The 18507-nt window shown below is 37.5% G+C and overlaps 1 protein-coding gene across 1 annotated transcript in view; it reads left to right on the top strand.

Moving 5' to 3' along the window:
- Positions 1 to 16430, top strand: part of LOC145768616 (activin receptor type-2B-like) — a 54244-nt gene extending 37814 nt beyond the window's left edge. The window contains exons 3-12 of the mRNA XM_082580154.1: positions 3779 to 3906; positions 5527 to 5684; positions 6125 to 6301; positions 8147 to 8293; positions 9058 to 9170; positions 9273 to 9426; positions 9952 to 10090; positions 10847 to 10980; positions 11598 to 11813; positions 11995 to 16430. Of these exons, the coding sequence (XP_082436280.1) occupies positions 3779 to 3906; positions 5527 to 5684; positions 6125 to 6301; positions 8147 to 8293; positions 9058 to 9170; positions 9273 to 9426; positions 9952 to 10090; positions 10847 to 10980; positions 11598 to 11813; positions 11995 to 12153 (1525 nt within the window). The 3' untranslated portion in view covers positions 12154 to 16430. The remainder of the gene's footprint in view (positions 1 to 3778; positions 3907 to 5526; positions 5685 to 6124; positions 6302 to 8146; positions 8294 to 9057; positions 9171 to 9272; positions 9427 to 9951; positions 10091 to 10846; positions 10981 to 11597; positions 11814 to 11994) is intronic.
- Positions 16431 to 18507: the final 2077 nt, after the last annotated feature.

The raw sequence follows: 18507 nt of genomic DNA on the forward strand, positions 1-18507 counted from the left end.
CCCCCTAAAACAAATTCTGCCGATGTCCTTGCATGTATTAGCCCATGTCTATGTTTCTTACCAGGACAGATTCAATAACATTACTCATACTGTTACTGTGTTGTTCATATGATAAAATCGCCAATATCGGGTGAATCGTTAATGCAAGTGTGGAACCTTAAAATATTATTTTAAGTGAAAAATATTTTAACATAATTTGTTTGAGTGCATTTCCCACCAAACAAACACTATATTGTAGTTGGTTTGAAAAAATGTAACACCCTAAGTTTACACTATTATCTGCAACATCATCCATAGAAGCATCTTCCCACTTTTCTTGATCTATGAAATTCCACTTCACTTTAAAACGTTTGAAGAGCTGGATCTCTGGTGCAGAAGATGATGTCATTACTTCTTTAAATGCTGCACGAGCAATAAGTTCCAGTATGTGATGTCGACACGCAAAGTATAACAAATCTTTACCAAGCATTTGTTCGATATTTACACAAGCACGATTTATGCGGCCATTGTTGGAGCTTGTAGTGTCAAATCAAATGGCCTCAACATTTTCGCTCACATTCCATTCCTCAAGTGCATCAACTACTGCCTGACTTTGAGCTTTGCCTGTTCCGGATGGAAGCTTTGGTACCGACAGTAATTGTGATTCTTCGTCAAAAGATACAAGAATGGGAAGACGATCAACATTATTGTCCCCAGTTAAATCTGGAAGGAGTTTTCTGTCCCAGTGTACTGTTAGAGGTGAATTGGAGGAAAAGTTCTTTAAAACTTCATTTGAAAACGTCTCCCTATGTTTACGCCTATTGCGCCGTATGCTGGATGCACTCAAGGGGAACTCCTGAATATTGCAACCAAGGCTCTTTGTGGTTTCACTAACCATAAACATAGCAGCTCGATCAGACACATTTGCACGGTCAAGGCTTGCTGACAGATCCGCTGATATTATCTCTTTCTTCCTTCTTTTATAGGGTACCCGAGAAGATGGACCATCTTCATCATCGGAGACTGATTTTTCAGCAGTTGAACTGCTGCCCTCTAGAATAGCACAATTAGCTGCATCATATGGACTATTGGTCTTGGACTTTTATAGAGTTATTTAATATTTCTGTGTTTGTGATAGTGGCCACAAAATATAGACTAATAATTAAGAAATTATCAAAAATAACCATTTCTTAAAAAATTGTGATAAAATTTATAAGATTGGATATTGAAAAAGTAGATATTTGATCTGTTACTCTGTTCTAACCAACAGTTCTCACCATGCTGATGAAAATGAACCCCAACACTTATTATGTTTGCTTGAAAAGTTTTTGAGATACAGCCATCTGAAATTTGACATTTTTCGTTCAAAAAGCCAAAATTTCGGGGGGGTAGGGGAACCCCTTAACATTAATATTTTTAAAAATTATTTCACACAAGGTGTTTTTGTAGTAAATGGAAACTTTTTGGGGGGTAAGACTTAAAAATTTCAAAAGTTGTTTTTTTGAAGCGGTCTAGACTAGATATGTTGTATTTTGTATAATTAAATTTATATTTGTTGTTTCCAAACTGTTGCACACATTTGTTTGCAGTAAAAGTAGTCCTGGGCATGACTTTCAACTGCATCCGACGACAAATTTTTCTGAATTAAGGAAAGTGGAATAACTTTAAACTGTCATGTACTCTCAGGCCACCATTGGGCAAGGTGTAGTACCTGATAGCCTCCTTACCTGGGTACCGGTAACGGTGTGGTACGGTAGCAGGGTGTCAGTATTCAAAGCTGTGGATAAATGTGAGTTGGCAAGAAGCTGTACGACTGTACATCAACGGTGCCTGAAAATGACGACAACCGGATGAATCCATTAGGATCAACGTTGCAATTAACCAAACACAGCACTGCTAAGTGCGTTAGTTCTGTGGGCTGATGTGTCTTATTAGCCTCTTTATATTGTCATGAGTAAACAAGTCGAATAATCCAGATTAATCAATGAAATTTGCAAAAAGTAGTAGTAGTAGTCCAGTTTTAATCTGGTGATAGTCCCCGTTACCGAGGGTTGTCAGATTCACCTCCAATCGCCTTCACACCCAGCCTCCACATAGATTTGTCTTACGCCTCCTCTCTTGTCAAGCCCACCTTGCTGCTTTCCTCCTCAACTTGCCTTTCTGCGTTTTCTTGGGTATTCCTTGTTTTCTATCTTCAACCTTTTTCAAAACATGCCCATACCACCTCACTCCATAATTATGCTTTTGCCATCTTATCAACCTTCTCATTCAACCCAAGTAAGTTCATAAGTTCTTCAGTATTCCTTTTGTCAATCAGCTTCACACCACACATTGCTCTCTCAGTTCTTCTTAAAATCGCCAATTCGTTTTCTCGTAAGCACCATGTCTCACTTCCGTACAGCATTGCAGATCTCACACAACTAGTATAAATTCTTCAATTCTTATAACAGAGTTTGCCATCACTCTTCTTCCACATACGTTACATGGGTCAATTTTGCTCATTGTGATTTCTCCTTGCGTTCCACTTATTACAACCTTTGTCTTTTTGATGTTGACACGCATTCCTTTACATTGAAGCGACTCCTTCCAATTCTCAAATTTTGCTCTCAGATATTCTACTGTGAACATAAAACTATAAACTACGAACGTTTTCGGCCATACTCAAGTTAGCCCTTCTCAAGTAACAAAAATAACTGATTTTACAATTACATCTACATTGAAAATAACTGATCTACACAATGAACTGAAAAACGAAATGCACAGGAATGAAACTGCAAAGCAGAGGAGAAAGACATATTTGTCAATTGCAGAAGTTTGAAACAAAACGTATTTATCATACTTTTGCACATGAAGCAAGTAGCTTTTCTTGACAGTTTAGCATTGGTTGGGGGAAAAAATCTTTTTGCAGATTTGAGATATGGGGCATTGAAATGAAGCACCCCGAAACTTTTGTTCAATAAAATAAAGTGTTTTCCTTTGCTTTTTTCACTAATGTAATAACATATTTGAATTCCTTGCCCCCAAAACTATAAGAATACATATTTTTATTATTTCTGTATCTTAAAAAATAAGAATTATAAGCTATTTTTGTTTTTGTGATGCGAAAACAGCGCCTCTAGTGGCAAAATGTAACTGTCGATATCTTGAAAACCGCTTGATGGATTTTGACAGCGTAAATGCCAATCTTCATCTTTTCCCAGTAGCTCTAACATATTAAAAAATGAAGAAATTCTGAGAGGATGGGTTACAAAATTTTAAAATTTTGACTGTATTATAATAATAGAATGACCCCCTAACCTTAACCCCTAGCCCAGTGGTTCCCAAATTTTTTTAGTTTGTGGCACACTAAAATAATTATAAAACGCTTGCGGCACACTTACGTAAATTTTGAAGCTATTTTCTGGAAATTAGAATGAAAATCGACTTCCTGAGATTTTTTCATCTCAAACACATTATTTCAATAAAGTTGTGGGAAAAAAATTAATACATGTTTAATAGAAAACTATGCTGGTTAATACAGAAAATCTCTGAGTAAAACTAACAATCGGAAAAAGTGACATTTTATCAAAAGTAAGGACACTTCAGTTTTTTTTTCTTGCTATTTTAGTGATTAGTTTGAAGTAACAGAACACAATACATAAATAATTTTCCGCAACTAAAAATTTTGCGAAATTTTGTTACATGGTGTAATTTAAAAAAAAAATTCAAAAAATCACCGAATTGGACTCACCGAAACGGGCCATTCCGCTTGCAATGTGGTCTTTTGTTCACGGCTATGTATTTATGTTGCTGTTTCTAGAGATTACTGCTCCACCAATGTATGGAAGAATGAAAATATGTTTTGCTGTTGTGAAAAGGAATTCTGCAATGCCAACATGAATTTTGAGCCAACATCTGATGACTCCAACACAAGTCCTGCCACTAATGGTACATCGGTTGTTATGACATTGCTTGTTAGTTTTGTTTTGAAAGCATTTTTCTATCAGAAACATTTTATATGCGGTACCGTACCATATTTGGAACCACATTTTAATTGGTTTTCATGAAATCGAAAAGGGCAATTTGTTTTGAATATTCTATGGTATATATATACGGTAATATAATTACCGTAAAAATTAGAAAATAAAAGTTGAAACATGCTCAATCATCATCATCATCATCCAAAGTCCTTTTTGTTCCCACTAGTGGGGGTGGCCGATTTTTTCCTTGCAGTGATTGCCTTCACTCCTATTCTCCATCTCATTCTGTCTATTGCATCTTCTTTTAGTCTGACTTTGTCTGCCTCATTCTTCACTCGTTCTTTTTGGATGTTCCGGTTTACTCTTCCCATCTACCTTCAAAGTCCGGAATGGCCCGTTTCGGTGAGTCCGATTCGGTGAGTCCGATTCGGTGAGTCCGATCCCTTAACCGGGGATTTTTTCAATTTTTTTTTTTTAATTATTGGGTACTGTAGCCTAATTATCATTGCCGTTTTAGGGTTAGGGGTTTGGGGTTAGGAACTCACCGAATCAGACTCACCGAATCGGACTCACCGAATAGTAGCAGACCCTTCAAAGTCAATGCCTTTCAAAGAAAACTTTCTCCTTATTACATGTCCATACCATCTAACTCCATTTGCCCTTGCAAGCTGTTCAATAGTCTCCCTCATCTCTAGCATATCCAATTATACACCACTTTTTCAGTCTTTTTTCCCTTCTGGTTTTTACCCCACACATTATTCTCACCATTGTCCCTTTTGTTCATCTCAGAATTGCAAGTTCATTCTTAGTACGCAACTACGCATGTCTCGCTGCCATACAATATTGTAGGGAACAGGACATTCTGTCGTGGCCTATCTGTCGCTGGACAACTGACCACGCCCACCCTGTCACAAGGACATCTCATCACTAGACGGACTTGACACAAATTACATATCATACTAATCCGATTAACGCTTCCTTATCATGGCTTGTTTGACTCGAACCTTGGACATCTGTTGATCTATTTTAGGAGAAAGCAATAGAGTAATCTTAACTTTTAAATCCAGTATATATAATACTGGTTAATTGCTGATGTTTTTAATATTGTACTGTACTATTGATGAAAAATGTTTAATATGATGAAAAATATAAGCCGCCTCCGAATCTAAACCGCACAGATAAGGCTGCGACAGGATGTCATGTACCCAATATTACAGGCCGCACAGAACTCTATAGTCTGACTACAGTCGCACTGACTCTACAGTCTAACAGTATCACTGCATTTTTCAACATCAATTTGTCTTTGTTTTTCAACGTTTGATGATGTTAAAACCTATCTGGGAACTCTGGGAACTTCGGCAGAATGTTACAAATCAGGCCGTATCTCTAGATAGCCATGCTAATCATGCTATGTGGCATTTTGACTGCGTCTTTAAGATTTCTACGCTAATTTGAACCTCTTGAAATTCTCAAGATTTTGATGAACTATTTGCATAGTTTGAGGCCACCAAGGAGTGCAAACATTGTTTCATTTGAAATTGTATTGTTTTTATAACAGCCTGTTAACATCACCATTTTATTATCTCAGTGGAGCCAGAGGTTCATCCGCATGAACCGGACGTGACTTTGCTTGTTCTAGCTGGCACTCTTGTCCCATTTAGTGTCCTTTGTGTGATTATCGCGGTTGTCGTATGGTGCTATCGTAGAAGAAAGCAACCATGCAATGATTTGGATGCAAACAATGCGGTAAATTTAGTTTTGTTTCATACACATATCGTTCTTTCATTTTCTAGTCATAGTATGACAATAACTCTTTTATAACTTTATATCACAGACAGTGGTTTCACTGTTTTGGTAAGAAAATACAGAGCACAACACTTTGGCGTCCAGGTCATCAGTATAAACAACTTATTATATATTCATCAATGAAATGCAAGCTGAGCTTTGTAAACGAAGTACCTGCATACAGACAAAACTAGATTATTTGCGGACCAGCAAAAAACTAACTAGGATCTGTGCTGGTTTGCGGACCGGTGGTGTCACACTGTCACATGATCAACCTATTCAAGAAGAATCGTTTCTCATACTATACCCTTGGTTCAGATTGGTTTTATACTGCACATACTGGTACAAATGACGTTACGTCAACCGAAAGTATCAAATTAGTAAGTCTATTTTTTTAAAAGGAAACGCCTGGATCTGGCGTAACAACGTCTACTCTCGCCACTTCTCTGATGCCACCTGGTCAGACTGAGTTGAAATTTCCTCAACTTATTGTGTTGAAAGCTCGTGGGAGATTTGGCTGCGTATGGAAAGCTCAGCTTCATGACAGCTTCGTGGCAGTTAAAATTTTCTACTTACAGGTACAATCACTATTTTTCAGACTTGTCGTTTACAATTTATTTGACGCAATGTACTTTCTCATCAATCATTACTGTCATTTCCTTCTAACTAGAATATTTTTTTTACACTCTGAAAAGCATCATTTTCAAATGTGTCAATCATCTACTTAAGATGCTTAAAAGTTTAACCCATTGTTTCCTTTTTTCTATTTTGTTTTCTGTTGTTTAAACCCGTTTCGAAGACTCCGATTTGGAGACAAATGAGGAAATGACAATTTACTCTGGCACACTATTTTTTGAATCGGTCAACGTAAGATTATTGTAAAAACTTAATTTTATTTTGGTGTGAAGCATTACGCTCGGACAGCAACTCTCAATGGATTGCTTTCTAAAAAATAAAATACTGCCACTCTGACCATCCTAAGTTTGGACAACGTCTGCGGACGTTATGTCAATGCAAAAATACTGACTTTTCTGGTTGGGCTGCTTAGATTTCCACATCAGCGTGATGTTGCTACTTAGGCTACGTTTACATGACGTTTCATTGCGCCCGAAATGAAAGATTTCCATTTCGGTTCGTTTGGCGGACGCGTAATCTGTTTACACGTGGCGACCGAAGTGAGATTCATGGCGGTCTGGATTTCACATCGGTAGTTTTGACAGAAATGAAACCGATATCAAGTGGTTGCGGCTATGTAAACACGCCGCAATGAGATCCTAGCAATGAAATTAGCCCTAGTAGTTTGATTATAGTCAGTTAACTGGTAATGTAATAATCTGTAGTGTAACACGTAAAAAGAACTTGAATATAAGTTAACATAAATAAAATAGTTCTGTTTTTGAAGTCATAATAATAGAACTTTTCCACTGGTTTAGAATGTTGGTTGCGCTTTGGAACCAGCCATCTGCATGATATAGCCTACATTTTCAACTAGGACTAGTCTAGAATGTTGGCTGTTTTTTAGACTGAGCACAAAGACTTATTGTCAATGTCATCTGTAATCATTTGAGACATGCATTGGACTGGTGCTCTAATAAAGAGCAAATAATTAGTCAATAAATTAAGCTAGTCCATTCTTGAAGAACAAAACACAAGTAAATTATTGGCTCTGAACTTGTGATGTCAGTCTATTGACCCAAAAGAATTTTGAAAATACTTGTGATATTTCAGTAGTGGTTAATGTACCCTTCCCCTTTGGAATTTCACGTTTTATTGTAGAATCTATTGTGTTGTTTTTTTGTAGAAGAACCAGCTTTATTTTCAGCGTACCCAGTAGCCTAGTTACAGGCGCGAAAATCACTCATGCGTAGAGGCTGTATTTCTTTCGCCCGAAACCAAAAGCCGCCGCAATGAGATGGCATGTGAACAAAACTTTTTTCACGCCGCTTTGAGATTTCATTTCGGTCATTTTCATTTCGCCTATCATGTAAACGTAGCCTTAGAAAAATAAACAATTAGGCTATATCGTCCTTGACTACGCAATGCTTTATTAATCTTTTGGTGTCAAATGTTATTGTATCATGGTATTACTTCATGGTGATATGGTGATAGTATTCATGGTGATACTGTAGTATTATCTGCCAAATTTTACGGACACTGCAAAATTTCCGATGTCATAGATATTGATACATCGGTACATCTCTATCATTTGCGCTTGGATTTATTGTCTCTTCCAGATTTCAATTCAATCTGTTTATCAAAACAAAAAACCACCGCTCAAAACAATTAAAATAGAACAAGACTAGAGTAGGCTAACGAATGAATTTCTTCGTAAAATAAATTTAAAATTAGAAATAATTCTTGATATGATGCTTTGTAAATACAAATTGTTACAATCATTATAACAAGAGTTTTGTCAATGATAGGACAAGCAATCTTGGCAAAATGAGCAAGATATTTTCAACACACCGTTAGTCAGTGAGCACCCCAACATCCTTCGCTACATTGCTGCCACTATGCGCGGAGTGAGCGTGGAGGCGGAACTGTGGCTGATCACTGAGTTTCACGAACATGTGAGTGGAAAAAAATTTTGTGCACAAAATCGGCAGTATGTGTATTTTATTTTGTCAACTTTATGTCTTACACTAATCGTAATTTCTTAATTTTTAATGCAAATAAAGAACTGAAATGTAGCAAATGTTTTAACGACAACTACTTTTTGACTTAGAAGCCACATTGGTTTTAAAAAAGTAAGCTTAATTGGTGTCGTGACCAAAAGCTCACAGTCTTCCGTAAAACCTTCATTGAATCTAGTTAACGTGTCAGGCGTGAAAGCAGCCGATGAAGGTGATCAGCTTCAGCGGGTGTTAGTTCTGGAAATGTAGATGCTAATTGAAAAAAAAAGATTTATATATATCAGTTAGAATAAGTTTTCGCTAAATTAGTATTTAAGTTACAAATTTTGGTTTAGTCAATGTCTTGTGTAAAGTCAATGCACCCATAGTCAATATATAGTAGCCTATATAAAGCAATGGTTCCATCGGGAGTCCTAAGTTTCAAGGACGTGTACGGTACGAGTGCATTGGCTTTATAGAATGTATTTTTATTACGCTCTCCCTGCATTTTGCTCTGAGTCTGTTATTTGAAATCATGCCTAGTGATGACCGGACCAATAATTGTTGTAACTTTTTAAATCCATGGTTGTACAATTTCCTGAAGTCGCAACCGACACATCGGCTGGTCTTTTCAGATCATTTTGATGTCAGTCGACCGAAAACGACATCAAAAATTGTTGTCCGTTTGAAAAAGTTTTAAACAATTACGGTAATGCTTTCAGGGTTCTTTGGCTGATTACTTAAAAGTGAACACTCCTTTCATCTCTGACTCTCTCCGCATATTGGAAACTATGGCATCTGGACTTGCTTTTCTTCACGAGGATATTGCATGCAGGTAACATCTGATGCTTTGTTGTGATATTCACACAGCAAATCGATGTTTTAACTTATTACGATAATTTTTTATGTATTGAGTGTGAACGGTGTCATTTTACAGGTCTGCAAAAAGTGGGTACAAGCCTGCCATCGCTCACCGCGACTTCAAAAGTAAGAATGTTTTAATCACGGATCAGAAAACAGCAGTTATTGCTGATTTTGGACTTGCAATCAAATTCATTCCAGGTGAAAGTACTGGAGACAGTCATGGCCAAGTGAGTGTTTTCCACACATTTTTTGGCTGAGAGTTGTCTTTTTCAAATGAATAACTTTCATCTACATTGAAGCGATGTGAAACTTATGTAACTTTTGTTTGCTGAATTGTGCTAGTCGACAGTTTGATCGAAAAACGTAACTGACGCAATAGTTACAAACATTTTGTAGACAAAACCTTGTGTTTCCTGCATCACTGTAGGGCATCACGGTTGTTCTTTCTTTTTGTTATTGTCATAGTTTTGCCAACGTATGAAAAACTTAGATATGAAAATTTTCAATTTGATTTCAAACTTCTCACATCTCAACATCAGTTTTACGAATGCATTTAACCAGTAACTCAATGTGATAGTAAAGGTGACCAACACCATACTGCATACATCCACCTTTTCTGAGGCCATTACTGCAAAACATTCCATTCACAACTGGTCACGTCAACTGCAATGGTCAACTGCACGTCAACTGCAAACACTAGGTCATTTGCAATGGTCATCGCAAGCAATAGCTTTTAATATTATTGTCGCCAGGTTGGCACAAGACGATACATGGCTCCAGAGGTATTGGAAGGTGCTATCAATTTCCAACGCGACGCTTTCCTTCGAATTGACATGTATGCATTTGCTTTGGTGGCGTGGGAGGTTGTGACGAGATGCGTTGATGTTCCTGGTAAGTAGCATTAGCGGTTTTTCGAAATAGTCCCTTTGAAATGACATTAGCCACTCTCAACCTATATGGTGTAAGGGTAAGCTTAGAAAAACAATCATAAGCAGAACATATTGACTACTATTTAAGTTTAAAGGCAAGCCTGGTTATTAAGCATAAATTTGCTTGTTACCTTGCGGTGCATTCTTGTTGGGCAAGGTGATGTACTCATTTGAAATGTGCTCTAATAATAATCACCTCAATTTAAAATTAGTTTAATAGCAGCTGCTACCTTATTGAAGTAACAATGCCGTATTGCGTTGAACAAAAATGTAAAGAATGCACAATGAAAACTTCACGTTTGTTTCTTCACCATTGTGTACAATATTTATGTTCAGTCCTCTTGAAACTAAACGTTACTTGTGGTACTAGCGTTACTTGTTTGGTTTAAAAGGAAACATCAAATGCAGTAATGTGTCCATTTACCTGCATTGGATCGTGCAGAAGGTTTTTAATTAACTTTCCGATCGATCTTAGCACGACGCTTTGAAAAATCGAATTTTATAAGTTTCAATTTTTATTACTGTGTCGTCATCCAAAGCATAATAAATGTAAATATGATGTAAACAATCTTTTCTAAGCTATTTGTTTCTGAAAGGTTCATTTATCATAAGGCCTACCAAGCACATTGCATTTAAAAATTCTTTTATTGAATTAACTTGCTAAAGGTTTAGTTTACAAAAGCAGCTGATTGTTGTTTATGGCTTGCCTCATGTTTAGGGGGACATGCTGCAGTGTATTTACTCCCATACGAGCTGGAAGTTGGCCAGCATCCCAACTTAGAGGAGATGCAGGAATGCGTGGTGGATAAGAAAATCCGACCTCTGATTAAGCGCGAATGGAAACAGCATGAAGTGAGATACTTGTCAAATGTTATGTGAACAATTCGCCTATAATATCATTAGTTATCAACCCATGAAAAAATAACGTGTGAAGTGTCGTTGTTCGTAGAAATTACTTCTTTCAAGCAACATATGTTTTTTGCAAATATGTTTTGGTTTCAGACCATGGCCTACGCTTTCAACGCATCCGATATGAAGTTAACCTTGCAGCTGTGTGCTCGTATGAGTCATTCGCTTGTCTTGAGTTATTTTCACTTAATTTCTGCACACAATCTGCCATTGTGCTTTTAACTCCGACACCAAATTAAAGTTAACTTGCTGATGATTTTGCAGACAAGGGTCCATGCAAAATTATTACCAGATACATTCCTTAAGTTCTACGCAGCCCCCAAGCACTACTAAATATCTTGACTTGACTGGTTCTGCACTGCTACCAGATTTTGATCACTTGCAAAATGAGAATCGAAAGTTTTTCAGATGTTATGAACTTTTTTTAATAAAAGATTTGGATTTCGGCACCGATGTGTAGATCTCATACAAAATAATCTAAACTGACTCAGCTGTTTAGAGCGACACATAAACCAGAGTCATTCTACTGACAGTTTGCGTTAGATATAGTATTTTTTCAGGTGTTTGGTATCGTGTGTGAGACCATTGAAGAATGCTGGGACCACGATGCAGAAGCTAGACTCTCCGCTGGCTGTGCGGAGGAACGTATTCACAATCTCGTTCAAAGAGTCATTTCTCCTCCAACCGAACTTCCGATTCGTGCGAACTGCTTGACTCCTGACATCCTCACAAATGTTACTCCCGTAAATCCTCCTTCGTCTAACACAGAGATTCAGGTATTATTTTGTTTAACACTGACTGTTTCGACCTAGCGTATTTGCAAAGATTAATCCATAAAAATAACATGACATCATTTTTTAAATCAAATCCCCGAAACTTGCCCAAAAACGCTTTTAAGTTTATTCTTTATGAAGCTCATTGAAAACTGTTGCATAATATTTCTGTTTGTTGCTTTAGAATCAAATCAACAACTTAAAGAACGAAGTCAGATATAGTGCTTTGCCTGAAAGCGAAGAAGCCAGCTTGCTTCCTGAAGAACATCTTCCCGAGAACCAAATGTCTAGCCGATCCTCTTCAATGCTTTTACCTTTGAATGGGGGAGAGATAAATGTTTGAATTGTCAGCCGTGGTTTTAACTGGTTGCCACTTAACTTTGGTATCTTTTTCAACACTGATTTGCAAAGGGCCTTTGCGTATGTTTGACTAGAATAGTGTTGTTCAACTGTTTTTGTCCTGATACAGTGGTATCACTTGAAGCGTCGCTAATGCTAAGCTGGCATATGCAGTGTACAATATTCACTTATTTTGTTGCAAAATATGACATAATCAGAAGTGAAGTTATATTTTGCTTAATTAATAGGCGCTCGGGATAACAGAGGTATTCACTGCTCGCAAACAAAATATTCGATCATTCTAGATTTTTTTTTATTTAGCTTTCGGAATCAACTAGAACACAGTTGGTCTTGCATGCATTTCTTGTAACATAATCAATTAATCATCTTGTAACATCAACTTCAAAACCAGAGATGTGGAAGCGGAAAAAAGCTATGCCTCTTGCACTCCACCTAAATGTGGCTGATTCACATCGATAGCGTAGACAGAATGACGGCTTCTTTCTTTCGGTAACTTTGTAAACTGTCATCAACGCTATGGTTTTTATACATAAAAAGTATTTGGTTTGAAGAATAAAATAAAACAACTGCTTCCACATCCCTAATCCATTCACCATTTATTTCCTGAGCTACAACTTGGTTGCTCCATCACTTGAGAAAGGACAATTTTATCCCGTGTAATGTTTCCTTTCAAGTGACTCATCATGAGGTGGTTGTAAATAGTCTTCCATCTATCTAAAGCTTCATCTGTTTCTTTCAACTCGCTCTGCATAAATCATCATTATGTGGTGATACATACATTAAATGTTTTTAAAATGTGAATGTAGATATTGTAATGCATCGACAGTTGTACACTGGTGGAACAAGTGGCTTCTCCCAATCACCACCAAAAAGGAATGTGGCTCAAATAGATTTTAGTTACCAAAAATGTTTTCTTGTCTCCACCAAAGTCATTTTGACCATTACCTTGAACAACCAGAAAATGTTATGAAAGATTTTTTTAGTTTATAATGATACACAACTTTCCGTTTTTATTGACTTGATGTTTTATTATTTTGCTCTTTAGTGGGCGACTGACACGTTTGTTTATTTTTTGCTTTTACGCGTTTTCAGCAGTTTAAAATACTTTAGTGGTGACCCTGTTTATTGAAAACGCTTATCGGCATTTCCACTACAAGAAAGAGGTCACGGAAAGCATTAACTTGCATACAAATGCCACCGTTTGCCTTCGCAGCTTCAGTCAACAGAAGCTGAGCCTGGCTGCCAATCGCAAGTCTCGTTTGGAGAACATTCTGCATTTCATTAGGAACTTTTCTGTTTATTGTACAAAACGTGCCATTTCAATGTGCCGTGCTATTATTTGACAGTGCTAGTTTTTTTCCCGCTCAACCGCTGTAGTTTGCGTGCTTTTGGTCCTATCTTGTATTTTTGGATGCTTTGACTCATATCACCATCTTGTTGGTGCATTTCGGTGCAAAACTATTAGTTTCATTACACATATAGCAGGTTTTTCAAAAACGTAACTTTGTTTCTAAATTTAAAACCGTGACATGGAAACCTATGTGCAGTGTACAAAGGCCATGCTAACGTGCAATCTTCAAAAATGTCTGAGACTGAACGGCTACACTGGATCATCATCATTCAAATTTGGTTTTGTCCCCACTAGTAGGGTTGGCCGATTCTTTCCTGGCAGCGATTGCCTTCACTTCTATTCTCCATCTCGTTCTGTCCATCGCATCTTTTTTCTTTAGTCCGACTTTGTCTGCCTCATTCTTCGTCTGTTCCTTCCATGTTCTTTTTGGATGTCCCCGTTTCCTCTTTTCATCTACCTCCAAAGTCAATGCCTTTTGAAGAAAACTTCCTTCTTCCCTTCTTAGTACATGTCCATACCATCTTATCCTGTTTGCTTTAGCAAGTTGCAGTGATCTGAGATTTCATGATTGCACTTGGTAATTTAGTTTCTTAATTAAAATTACATCAGTCTCCAGCCATCATTATAGGTTCGCACGTTGGCAAGGCCTGTGTAATTGTGTATATGGGTCGCTTTGAGTCATGTTGAGCAAGGAAAGATCCACTGAACAGTTTCTATTAAATTCTTGGTGTTAATTGCATGCGTTTCTATTTCGTGTGGTCTTTTATGCACGTTAGCCAGTAAATCCTCTGTTTCAGTGCTAGGTTGCGAAAGAAAGCATGCCTAGGATTTGTTATGTACTACGTGTAGCCAAATAATCATTGATGTCTCAAAAATGTTGTGAATTTTACAGAAAGGCGAGTACTGCACTTTCACTTGTACAGGAATAATCTGAAATATTGATTGTACAGTATAAGGAACTTTGACCGAGTACTACTTTGATACGTCACCTCATTGTGACGTTGATAAAGTAAAATTGACAACATCCACGATAGCCGCCCTGTAAAACTTGTTTTCACCTCATAACTCTGCCATTGTTTAGCTGCTATTTGTACGTGAACCAAATTCATCGTCTGAGCGACTTTTAACAAAATATTGATCCGCTGAATCACTTCAGATAGATTACAAAGTTTCTATTCGTACGAAATCAGAAATCAATCAATTGTAATCACATCAATGATGTTTTTTTTTATATGTTATGTTGATTTCATATTTTTAACATTTTTTATGATCACACATGTAGTTCGGTGTTCCTAGATCATTGAGAATACCGAATTCTTTTCTGCGTTGTAATCCAAACTGATTTCGGTTACACAATATTATATGTAGGCCGAAGCAGATGTGGGCATCCGCTGCTGTAAAAGTAATGCGCTATCGCTACTCGGGCTAAAGTAACGCGCGCTCCCGCTACTTTATCTTAATTTAAACTGACAGAGAAAGCATTTTGTGACGTCAAAATGACCTTGAAAACAATTAATATCATTCTTTTATACTGCCATTTCAACATCGTTATGGAAAACACGTTTTAGGTGAAATTTATTGTTCACCATCTTTCCACACATCTTTCAAAACACGAGCATTTCAAAATGCGAATCGCTGAGTCCTGCCCGCTTTGGCTTCAGCATGTCTTTTCCAACAGAGAAAAATCTCTCCACCGCGGCTTTGGAATAAATGGTGTGTTTGTGTTGTATTTAATAAAGAGACATTATAAATCGGCGCTAGGAAAGCTCAAGGACTTGCTTCTGTCTGAAAAAAGGCCTTCAGAATTAACTTTTTTACCGTACCGATGTTTGATACGATGGCACCAACACACCAAAAAACTTCATCGTCGGAGTCGTGACTGGTGTTGGTGTCACTCTTGTCGGTAGCAACGTGGCTTGATGTTTCCCTCAACAGTCGAACGATTTCTGCTTTGATTTTTTCGCATTGTTTCCATAAAAAATCTCCAAAAATGAGAATTTTTTTTCACTTTAAATTGGAAAGTAGCGGGAGTGCGACTGAAAAAAATGTAGCGCCTCTCCGCCACATTAAAAAAAAGTAGCGCTGCTACCAAAACAGAGGCACGCTTCTGCCCACCTCTGTATGTTAGTGCAAAAAGTTGTTTTGTGTGTAGGCTACATTTGCAGGACAACTTACTGTAAAATAAGTATGGCTCATTGTTTCTATTGTCTCAATGAATTTCGTACGTATTGGAATATATGAACTTACCATCGCTCAACCAAATCATAGATTTAACGATAAACTGGATTTCCTGAATGGTTTTCACTTATCAGTCAATAAATATTACGTTATTGTAGGCGAATATATGATGGCTAATAGGCCTACAGTTCATACAGTGTTTATTTGGAGTTTGTTAAATAGGCCTACTTTTAAGCAGCCTACTTTTTTTTAAGTAAAACAGTAAATGCATTAATGAAACAACAACGATTAATAAAAGTGTATAATGGCTTAAAAGTTTTACATTCAGCCTGTACGTGCGAACCAGGTGGTTAAAATTATCAAAAATACATCAACGAACCCATTAACGTGACTGGCTATGTAGGGTAGGTTTCATGGCGGCATGGAAATGCACATGATATGCAGCGTATAGGCCACCATCAAAAAAGCTATATGGGAAATTTTTTCGTTTATATATTTTTGTTCAGTACGGTTATGTATTCAAGCATCACATCACTGGTTATATCTCTGTATAAAACAACGTTCTTATGGAATTTGATCTTAGGCTACGTGTCGCATGCGTGCGTAGTTTTCTAATGTGTCACGCATTTGATAGTTTCCAGAATTTAAAATTAATAAAGTGTTGAAATATCTTGGTGTAGTTTTTATGGCATTGGCATTTTCTTAGTTGTTAAATAAACGCCACGACTGCATGCGGTGTTTGCTTTTAGACATCTTACTGCAGCGAAAGGCCACATCCCACTAAAATGCTGCGAGAAAGTAGACTACAGAAAGCGAAACTTATTTAGTCTGGTGTGAGAATAGTAGGCTAGACTACAACAAGTAGACCTAATCAAAACAAAAAGATTAGCACCATGAACAACTACGGTGTAACTTATTCCTTTAACAGACAGCAGCGAAAGACTACATCAAAAGTTACCGTATGCGATATTGAATTGACCAAAAATGCAAAATTAGAAAGTCGTTTTTTTTTAATTTGCTTGCTAAATTGCACACCTTTGAGGCTTTGAAGACTTTATTTTAAACTAGGTTGAAGAAGAAGTTCTTTTATTTTTGTATCATCAGCACATGTGAAGAAAACAATACAAGATTACAATAAGTTGTTTGCTGTTTTTTGGAAACGTGTTTACTTTTCAAAGCATATGGTAGGCTACTGTTTTGCCTGAGCGGATGTTGCAAAAATAAGGTAAGTTTCCAGCAGGTTCATGCAATGCATAGGCTACAAAGAAAAGTTGGCACTATTTACAGTTTTTGATCTTCAAAATATGGTTTAGGCTACAGCCTTCAACAATATGTCAATTAAGCTTGATACCTTTTGCTTTTCAGTGAATGAGATAAGCCACTGTATAGCTTCATAATTTTGTGACGATTTCTTGGTCTTTCATATATGCTTGCTGGCCGTGCCTTATTATGTTCGTTGATAACCTAGGCAACATATAAGGCTTGGAATTAGATCTTTGAATGCATGTCTTAAATGCTTACGTTTTTTCACTTTTCCTTTTTTTAGTTCTGTTGCTTTATTTATTTCCACAATATCGTGTCTTCTGCATTCCGATAAAGAAAAATAAATTGAATTGAATTTTGATGCAAAGACATAGGCTAAGCATGAATGTTTAGTTTTTCTAGCCTTGCCATCCTTCAGTTGCCACCCATAGTGACCTATGAGCACAGGCAGTAGCGTTGACATTAGGGCCCATGAGGTACTTTTGGACCCGGCCCTGGGATAATTTTAGGGGTCAAGAACTTCTTCAAGGGAACATAAAGAAATCACAGCGTAATCTTTGAATACACAGCGTTTTTAAAATAAATATCTTGACTTGGGGCCCAATATGGATTTCATTGGTACCGGTCCCAAAATATCCTCTCAACGACCTGTGGAGTTGTGCACTGGCTTTGTAAACGTACCGTGTAGGAAAGCTTTGAGAATCCAAACGAGTAAAGCGTGATTATCAGAGGCGTAGCAAGGAAATGTGCCGCCCGGGGCGGATTCAGATTTTGCCGCCCCTTCAAGAAAAAGCATGTGAAAATAAATTTTTTTTAATTGACTTAAAGTGGAATGATTGTATGTTTTGAACCAGTAGCGTAGCCAGTAATTTTGGAAGGGGGGGGGGTTAAGGGCCGGCGGGCGAAGCCCGACGGCGTCCTCGCCAAAGACGACACCCAGCGGCGGGGGTCTGGGGGGCCTCCCCCAGAAAATTTTGATTTTGATTTTTTTAAATTTTGAAAAATTACTTTGGATTTGGTGCATTCTGAGAGCAGTTTCAACAAAAATGTGGGTATAAATCCCCTAGTATAAATATTCCTGTAAAATGGTGCTGTCCGGTGGCATAGCAAAAGGATAAGATCATGTTTTCTTGGGAATTTTTCGGTAACTTAATAAAGCTAAGTCTCTATGTTTTCTTGTTGCTAATTCCTGGCTGAGATATTTGAATGTTTGGTATTGGCAAAACTCGCTCTTTTAATGGAGTTTCGTTGAAAATTAGGCAAACTTTGTTTTAGAGACATAGAAACTGAAAGCATCATTCTCAATATCGTGACGTCACATGCGTGCCAAAGGGGGGGTTGTAACACCCAAACCCCTCCTCCTCCTTGGCTACGCCACTGTTTTGAACGTTGCCATTCTGTTTGCTTTTATTTTCCGTGTACTTTTGCATTATCAACAAAAAAACAAAACGTCCTGTCTGAAAGTGCCGCCCCCCAGACGTGCCGCCCGGGGCGGTCCGCCCCCCTCCCCCCTAGCTACGCCACTGGTGATTATTAAATCTCAAA

Source organism: Aplidium turbinatum, chromosome 4 (assembly GCF_918807975.1).
Source record: "Aplidium turbinatum chromosome 4, kaAplTurb1.1, whole genome shotgun sequence".
NCBI classification, from domain to species: Eukaryota; Metazoa; Chordata; class Ascidiacea; order Aplousobranchia; family Polyclinidae; genus Aplidium; species Aplidium turbinatum.